Source organism: Rissa tridactyla, chromosome 8 (genome assembly GCF_028500815.1).
Source record: "Rissa tridactyla isolate bRisTri1 chromosome 8, bRisTri1.patW.cur.20221130, whole genome shotgun sequence".
Taxonomy (NCBI): domain Eukaryota; kingdom Metazoa; phylum Chordata; class Aves; order Charadriiformes; family Laridae; genus Rissa; species Rissa tridactyla.
Window position 1 is genome coordinate 42,430,886 of NC_071473.1, and position 9,155 is coordinate 42,440,040.

The window sequence follows — 9,155 nt, forward strand, 5'->3', positions numbered from 1 at the left end:
TCCAGTTGGATGACTTGTTACCAGCCATTTAGTAATAGGTCTCATCTACCTGATCATAAAGGTAACAGGTTTTAAAATGAAGTAAAAAAAAATAATACATATCTACCTGCAAAATAAAAATAAACATGTTCTTTTAGGCTTGACCTCATTCTAAAGCTTTTCCTGGAAAGGAATTTTTCTTGATTTGTAGTAGAGGAAGAAACAAATGAACTGGTGCCTTCCTGAACTCTGTGAATCCAAAGATAGAGCCAGATAGTCTGAAGCGTATTCATGTCAGAAAGAATCATATTTGGTTAAATAAGCCAATGAAATCAGTGGACTAGTCATGAAATGGAACTAATAAAATCTGCTTCTAAATATGCTTGCATGAGTTTCTGAGGTTTTCTAATTTTAAAATACAGAAAAATATTAAATAATCAGCTGAGATGTTTCCATAGTGATCTGGTACAAGGACTTTTATTGAACCTCGCATACTTCTGGTATTGATGCTTGAAGCATCTGATAGAGAAGCAATTTTTTAGGTTCAGTTTGCTGTACAACTTGAAGCGTAAAGAGACCCTTCAATATAGCACCGGCAGAATAGGTATCAAAATCACAGAAAACAGCTACATAGCAGGGCATGCTGAAATGAAGGTCAGCTGGACAGTGGAAGCAAGAATGCCTGTAAAAAAAATCACACTGTCTGAACTAAAAGGATGTGACGAGCAGAGAAACCGGAATCCAATATGTAAAAATAGGGAATTTTTCTGATAAAAATAAATGTTTATATCTAGAAATGTATATGTTACTGAATAGCATAACGAAGCAAAACCAAAACAAATGTTTTTATATTAATTCACAACACTATATTTTGAGGAATTGTGTGTAAGAACATTGAATTTTATTTCAACAGACAAAGAATGAGATTTATAAAAAATATAATACACGTTTTCTATGAATTTTAAAAAATACAGCAATGCAATGAAAGTAAATATGAATACAATGAGCTTCTTGTTAGTAATCACATAACTCTTTCTTATATTATCTGTATTATTCCCATAAATAGCTTTTAGGCATTTGTATAAACGATACAGATTTGACTGTAAGATAAGCTTTACAGTATTTCTTCATAGACAGTTATGACACTCTCACCCGGCCCTTGCAACTCAGACTGGGACCCATTTGAAGAGAACGCACGTGGAAACTTGCATATTGTTAAGGTGTTCCTATACCCTGCCCACGGTTTAATTATACCCTTGGGAAGAAAAAGTTCCAATTAGTTTAAATAATGCTCAAATCAAGTCAGGTTAAGATAAATGCAAATATGTGCATTTATCTGTAACATCCAACTAGTCAATACAGCTACAAATGTTCATAAAACACATAAGCAAAGAAATGAAAGAAAAGCTGTATCTTACGTCTGTATAAGGTTACAACTGAAAAATATTTTTCCCTCATTCAGTTCACTTGCTGTTTCTCTCCTGAAAAGGCACGTGCTTTCTCTCCTCTTTCAGCAGATTATGTTAGGTTTTACAGCTATTCTTCCATTTCAGTTCTTCTAAGTGATCTAGATGGGCTTAGTATATTCAGCTTGAACTCTTTCTTTCATAGACAGTTTAGCTGACCTCTTGGTTAGAATAAAGGATGCTTCCCTTTTGTAGATACACAAGCATCTGATATACCAGGAATCATCTCCTCCACTAAAGCGGCTACAAAGCAATTCTGCTTTGGCTGTCCCCCGCTCCCTTTGACGGCCCAGGCAGCCTTCCCACGACAAATGCATTTCACCAAACCTCACATTGTGTTTCACTCCTGTATGAAAAACGTACCTGATACAGATGTTCAAACAAGATAATTTCACGTAGTTGACAGTTTATTACAGCCTCTTGGTAATGTGGAATGATAGTAAATTTGGAGTAACAGATTCCCAGTGTCCTTTTTCTTACGTAGATAAAAACAACAGCACAAAGAAGTGCAGCTAATTGTTCAATGATCGCTGCCAGTTTGTATGGAGCAGATTTTGCCAGGTGAATGAATACCGTATTACTCGTTACTGGAACGTCTACTTACTCTCTGTGTAAAAATTCCATAAGCAACCCTCTCTCTAGATATCAAGCTACATATTGCAATCTAATGAGCATAACAGACAAATAATATATCTTACATATGTGCATTTATATATATGTGTAACATTTATTAGTATGAATTTATGTGGCTTTATTTACTGCCAACAATCCTGACTACTGGAAAAAAAGGGCGGTAGGTTGTGACTGTGCTTTGGAGGAAACGGTTTATGAAACATACTGGAGCCAATGTTGTGCTTAATTCCTGCAGATACAACACTTCCAAGGAAGGAAATTCATTTTATTTTCCTGGAGACTCAAGAGAAGTTTGAAACATAGTATGCTGCATCCCAGAAACAATAAAAATGCAAAAAATATATAGGTGATATGTAGAAAATTAGAAACAGAAAATTTGACAAGGAAAATACTGCCAATATTCCAGCAGAGATACAAAACATGCCAGAAAACCAGAACGTTGAAAAAAAGATCAGTCTCTGTAAAACCAAAAAATAGCTGAAAAAAAACTTTTGGGAACGAAGTAGATAGATTTTACACTCCTGTTAGGGAGAACTTTGCTTTGCCCTTAAAGAGAAGTAGGAAAAAAAAGTATAGTTTGGCACTTCTGTTCTTTCAATTTAGAGTTGCAAGCAGAAAAAAACTAATAAGTATTTGCTTTAATGTTCATTAACTTCTCATACATTTTGTTTTTCTCAATCCAAAAATAGCCCTTTATAGCAAACTGGGATTATCCACCTACAATCTAAGGGGAAACATTCAGGTAATAACACAAAGAAAGTGATAGGACAAAATTACATCCCACAGCAAATCATTATAATTTATTGAACTATGTATCCATTCCTGACTCTTTAATAAATCATACTGACAAACTGTTCACAAGAAAGGAAAATCCAATCATTTTTGTTTTTCATTCTTTTCACTTATTCTGAGATTATATATTATTCAAGAAAAGCGTGATTATTTTACACATTTCTTAGAAGACGTCTAGACTAGGGAACAGTTACTGCATCTAAAATTATGTTTGCTCACTGGTTTCAAGTGAAGATTTGTATGCCCAAAAACTTTTACGACAGCTATTGTTTTAATCTAGTTTTGTCAATTTCAATTAAGCTTATATTGTTGTAAATTCAAAATAAATTCATGTAATAACAAGATTTCTGAAAAGACATGATTTTAAAACCTAGCTGTGGACTGGATTTAACAAATCAACAGGCCAGCCAACTGCTGACAGCACTACCTTTGATGAATCCTTTAAACTTTGATTATAAAAGGAAAACATATTCTTTTCATTTTAACTAATATTTTAAATTAAGTGCAGTATGAAAACACACTGAACTATGGAACTAATTACACCAGATAATTCATTTTTTAAGATCTTGGTATTCAGGCTGTATCAATAGTAAAAATGTGTTTGTCAAAATACGTTAGGAAGCACATTTTTAAACACAATCTAGTTTCCTAGCATTATAACGCCTTAGAAACTTAATTTTCCAGTGATTCAGATGTGCGCCATCCTGGCTGGTTCCATCTGATTTTTCTAAAATCCAGTCACATACTCACTTTCCAGCTTTGTAGCTTTACATTTCTCTAGAAGATTTTTCTGCAAAGGCAGAAAAAGAACAAAACCCCCACCTTCATGAGTGAGTTCTCTTTTGCCTTGGAGCTACCCAGTTCATTATAAGGATGATAGATTTCATAAGGCAAAGAAGTTGTACAAACCTTTATGGAAGAATTAAAAAGATCTTGGGCTAATGCATTATTAAAGAAAAATTCACCTAATATGTGAAGCAGAAGACAGGTCTTTAACTTCTATTCATTTCGGTCCCCAATGATGAATGGGCCCAGTACCATCTGAGCTAGGCAGTAAGGTTAGTTATGGCTAGTTAGTCATAAATAGCTTGCTTAACTGAAGCTTTCGCTGGCATTTTATACAAACTGAAAAATATGCAACACGTTTTTCGTGCACAATATTTGTCTCTTGAAATTAATACTACACTTTTTTTTTTCAATTTTCTGTCTTTCATTCACTATATTAGTTGTTCTTTTATTCTTCCCAGTGTGTGTTTTTATGTGCTTTCTCAATAGAAAGTTGAATTTGGGAGAAATTTTCTTGATACTGTACAAAATTGGACAATAGCTGCTAAGCTACATAGAGCACTGTGTTTCTATCAGATCATGCTATAATAGACAGAGAAACTCAGCTGGAAAATAAACCTGAAATAGCCTTTGCGGAATGTTTACAATGTTCCCTATATAAAGGGGGGAAAAGAAAAGCTCTGTAATATCCATGGTCTGATCACTGTATGCTGGTGCTCAAGGTTTTCACTTCAAATACCCCTGCACTCAGTTCCAGAGGTGAAAGCCAATCTCTTTTTATTTCACCTAGTTCAAACCTTCATTCATCACTCTACCGCAATAGAGTTACATGGATTTCAACCCATTAAGAGCCTTCTATGGTCACTGAAAAGGAGCCAGTTTTTCTCTTTTATGAAAAGGAAGGCTAGCTAATTAATTAAGATGAAAGAACGGCATGTGTTATTTCTCCATCTAATGCAAGCTTTATAATTCAACGATGCGTGGAGAGATTTGTATGTTGAGACTTGTAATTCCAAAACAAAAGATTAAGAATATTCAAATGCCTAAGCAATTATTTGGCATACCACAAATATCTAGAAAAATGCCTGCTTTTCTGTTTTCAGTGTATTCCAACATGACATTTCTGAGAACTGCTGGATTCAGAGCCTAGAGGACATGCTGTTCTTAGAGATCCCACTCTACAATACCAAGAAGACATTTCTATTCTCTTTTACTATACTACATACTATTCTCTGTTACGGAAGCAATATCTCTAATATAAATACAGCTTTATAGACTAAAAATGTGATTCTCCATCACCTGGCACCTGTGCTGTAACTATGCGAACAATCCCAAGAATCAGCGAATTAAGCCTGGCAGTAAAATTTTGAAAGAAAACTATCCCACGTGACAAGGAAACTAATTCAAAGAACTTAAATTCAGAAACAGAATAAAACACTTTAACTGCAGCTATTTCTTAATAAACAGTATGCTTGTCTGGGTCTGGAAAGTACAAGTTGCTTAGAAAGGACACTTAACAGCACACAAGAGAGAACCTGAGGAGAGAGCACGATTAACTGCTCGCTCGCTCTCCCTGAAGATGGCACAGGATTCATTTGCCAAATACAGACAGGGATTAATTTATCAATGCAATGGACTAGAGATCGTGTACGCTCATTCCAGCTGGACAATCCGACCAGTTTTCAAGGTTCTAAATATAGAGGACAACAGTTCCCTATCACCTTTTTGAGCTCACTTATCCAATTTTTTTAAATATCCTTTTTTGTCAGCAGCTTTGAGTACATCTACAATAGTGTTTTAATTCAGATCCAGAGCACACTTTGGAAGAGCACTTTGGTTCACGTGGTGGGGCTCTTGAAATGCACGAGCCGGGTTTGTTTTAAACTAAATCAGATGTGCTCCATAAGCAAACCATGAGCCCTCCAGCTGCTAACAGGCATCCAGTCTACAGAACATGACCACAAGTGCTCACCGTAACCCCTAAAATGCTTACAGTTGGGATGCTTTATCCTCAGCACGAACAATTTCCCCTTCTGATACACTCTAATTGGGCTGCACTATTTGCTATGGCAGATGGAAAAACTGTATTTAAATACATATCGGCATTCAATGCATTTGCAGTACAAATAAAAAGGCAAAGTAACAAAGATAAAATCTGGTCAAAATGACTCTGCCCTCATACCTATGACAAGGATAACTTTTGGTCGAGGTCTTGCAGGATCAAATACATCGTACTCCTCAATTAGCTCAGCAGTTTCAGAGAGGTCGGTGTCACTTTCTATCGAAAACTGTTGGATTGGCGGGAGTCGGTCATACCGTCGATATGGGAAGTTAGAATTATCAGGCATCACTGTAAAATAGTAAGATAAACTGGGAATTGTGGAAATACACAGAAAACTCAAAATCTATTGTGTACACAGATTTAAATACTTACAATAAATAGAGTATAAATATCTCCTAATTATACAATGTGCTTGCTGTTACTATACGATATATTCCTTGCCCCTATTTAGCTGATTTATTAAATTGGAACCACCAGGAGTCAGTTTGCTTTGGTGTTTTTTACAAGCACGTCCACTTTTCTGTGAAAATCTGCCCATAGCACCCAGACTTCAGCAGTGGCCTCTGAGAAGAAAAGCACTGTATTGTGCAGATAACCTCTACTATTAAGAGAACTCTTTTGGTGATACATGTACACAGCGACAGAGATAGTATTCTTGCTAATTAGTTTAATGAAATGCTGGATGGCAAGGAAGAATAACTATGGCAACTGAAAGATGAGCTAATTACTCTTGGTTAACATTACAAATAAAATAATTACAGGTATTGGTATGACATTTGCTTAGATTTTATGAGACATGCTTTTTTCTGAGTGTTTATCATTTACATTGTATTTAGTAAATTAGCATATAGCTCCTATATAAACTAGAAAAACAACCTAGTGTAACTGCATTGAAGTTAGTATCTATGTCATCCAAAAGGACCAACTGAAAATATAAAGCAAGTGCACTGAGTCAATTTTGTCCCTATCTCTGCAAATGTTTTAGGTAAGATATTAGAAATCTCTCCACTAACGTGTTAAACATTTACACCGCAAACAACCATCATTAGGCTGCAAAATGATACAATTTCCTCTCCTGCATAGTATCCGTTATGGGAGGAGAAAAACAAATGCCAAAATGCAAGGAAATAGAATCCTTGAGTCCTTCGCCTAAGGAAAATCAGAACGATGCATGATCTGCTATAGAAGTAAGTATAAAAAATTCAGTACTGGATGTAAAACCACCCACAGCACAAAAAATACAACCATTTTTATAGTTAATACATTACCATTCCTGAAAAAAGACCTCCTGGATTGCCCTCCATTGAGTGGAGGTAGGGTCTTCTTTTCTGGGCTGACAAAAGTGTCCCATTTCACTTTTTCTGACCCTCCAAGCTCTTTCACTTTCTGCAAGCAGCTTTCCAAATATTCAATTGGGTCATCGGGTTTGTAACACATTAATCCATTCAACAGACTCTGCAACGTAAGATCAGAAATACACACTATAATGACAGACGCCAGGAAAAAGCAAGCACTTTTACTTTGAATTATACTTTACACAGAGAAACCCCATATTCCTGGTGTATTCACACTGCATTTCAAGCCATTGTATGAGAGTGAGGCCTGCAAAAATCCTAAGATTTTGCTTTGACGGTGTCACAAAAATGGTTCAGAACAGGAAGCTCGTGGCTATGTCTTTATATTTGTCTGCTTGCACTGTCATAAAAACTGAAAATAGTAAAAAAGCTCCCTACATTTTTCTTAGAACTACAACTGGCAAATATACGCAGAGCAGTGCACAAGCTAGACAGCCCCAAAAATTACATATTGAATGTAGCCTATTAGATCACTGAAACGTGTCTTTTCCTTAAAGACCAGTGCACCCGCAAGTATCTTCTCTTAAGTCAACACTTCCACAAATAATGAAAAAAAAAGATTTTTATAGCCAAGTACCATCCTGATCAGTATTGGAAAAAAAACCCCAAACACAAAGTTCACAGATGCTTCCAGATTTAGTTGACCAGAAATTCCCAGCCATTAGAAAACCCCTGTCTCCAGGATTAATTCTGCACCCATCACACCGATGGGCATTATGGGGAGCCAGGCCCTCCTCTGACGCATGGGAATTGATTTTCCTTGACGAAATGATACATAAGTCATCATCTCACCTCTCCACAACACAACTGCATCCAACCTTCTCTTAACAATAAATGTCTTTCTGTTCCTTTGTGCTTTTCCTAATTGTTGTGCAAATAAACTTGAGGGTCACAGTTGATATTAGTAATAAACATAAATAGCACCAATTCAGGATTTGCTCAGTTGTTAACTACAGTTTATACAATAATTGTTATTTACAAGCATTTGTATTTCTAAAATAGGATATAATTTATATGCATCTGTGCCCTTATTATACTACATAACCGATCACAGCAACTAGCCATATATTTTTGCAGAAGATATGCACCATTTTTTTAGAATTGCTAGCTCAAGCGTTGAGCCTCTACGGAAAAACAGTTTTGTTTGCATCTCTTGTTAAAACATCCACATTCCAAACGCGTTAGTAAAACATTAGCATGGTCTATGTCCTGTAATTTTCAAATACATAGAAAAATGTCTAGCTTCAGAACAGACCAGGGAAAATATATACGTGTCTGTGCGTGTCTGTGTTTTGTATAGGTGGCAGGATGTCTAATTCGGAAAAAAAAAATAAAATTGCACATTTCACAGAGAAGTAATTACCAACCATTAGCAGCAGGTAACTTGGAGGAAGCTAAATAAAACCTCGCTAGACAGTTGTGGGATTTTTTTCTCCCAGATCAATGAAAATCTGGAGAAAACCTGAAAGATCCCCCTCGCCTGAATTCCTCGGCAGCGCGGCCCCGGGGGTCCTTTGCCCTGCGGACACCCAAGTTCGCTCCCCCCCGGGCGGCAGAAGGGGGGCAGCCGCGGCCGCCCGCAGCGCGGCGGCGGAGGGGCGCGGCCGCCCGCCTGCCTGCGCGCCCGCGGAGCTTGCCGGCAGGTGGGCACCGGCAGCCGCTCCCCCGCCGGCCGGGCGGCCGCCAGCTCCCACCCCGGCCCGCCGGGCGCTGCTGGCCGGCCCCGGGAGCCGCGGTGGCACGGCAGCGCCCCCCGGCACGGAGTGGGGGGCCAGCCCTCTGCAGCGCGGCTCCCCGCGTAAGGTACGCGCGCCGCAGCCTCCCTCGGGCTGCTCCGTCCTTCCAGCCACCTTCAGCCCGCCGCGGGGTCCCAGCGCGGAGCATCCCCCCGACGGGGCGGAAAACGCGTGTGTGTGTGTGTGTGTGTCGTTCTCCCCCCGCGCCTCGCCTACCTCGAAAAGCTGCGGGATCTCCCTGCGGGCCAGATACTCCTTCGCCTCGCCGGCGCTCATACCGCCAGCCGGGGACGGGGGCGCGGGTGGGCAGCGCCGAGCCCCGGCGCGGCGGTGCAATGCGGGAGCC

General features: G+C 38.6%; 1 protein-coding gene across 1 annotated transcript in view; it reads right to left on the reverse strand.

Moving 5' to 3' along the window:
• The window catches only part of AK5 (adenylate kinase 5), a 94,362-nt gene extending 85,207 nt beyond the window's left edge, over nt 1-9,155 (reverse strand). The window contains exons 1-3 of the mRNA XM_054212201.1: nt 9,026-9,155; nt 6,987-7,173; nt 5,839-6,006 (exon numbers count right to left, since the gene is read on the reverse strand). Coding sequence (XP_054068176.1) covers nt 5,839-6,006; nt 6,987-7,173; nt 9,026-9,085 — 415 coding nt within the window. The 5' untranslated portion in view covers nt 9,086-9,155. The remainder of the gene's footprint in view (nt 1-5,838; nt 6,007-6,986; nt 7,174-9,025) is intronic.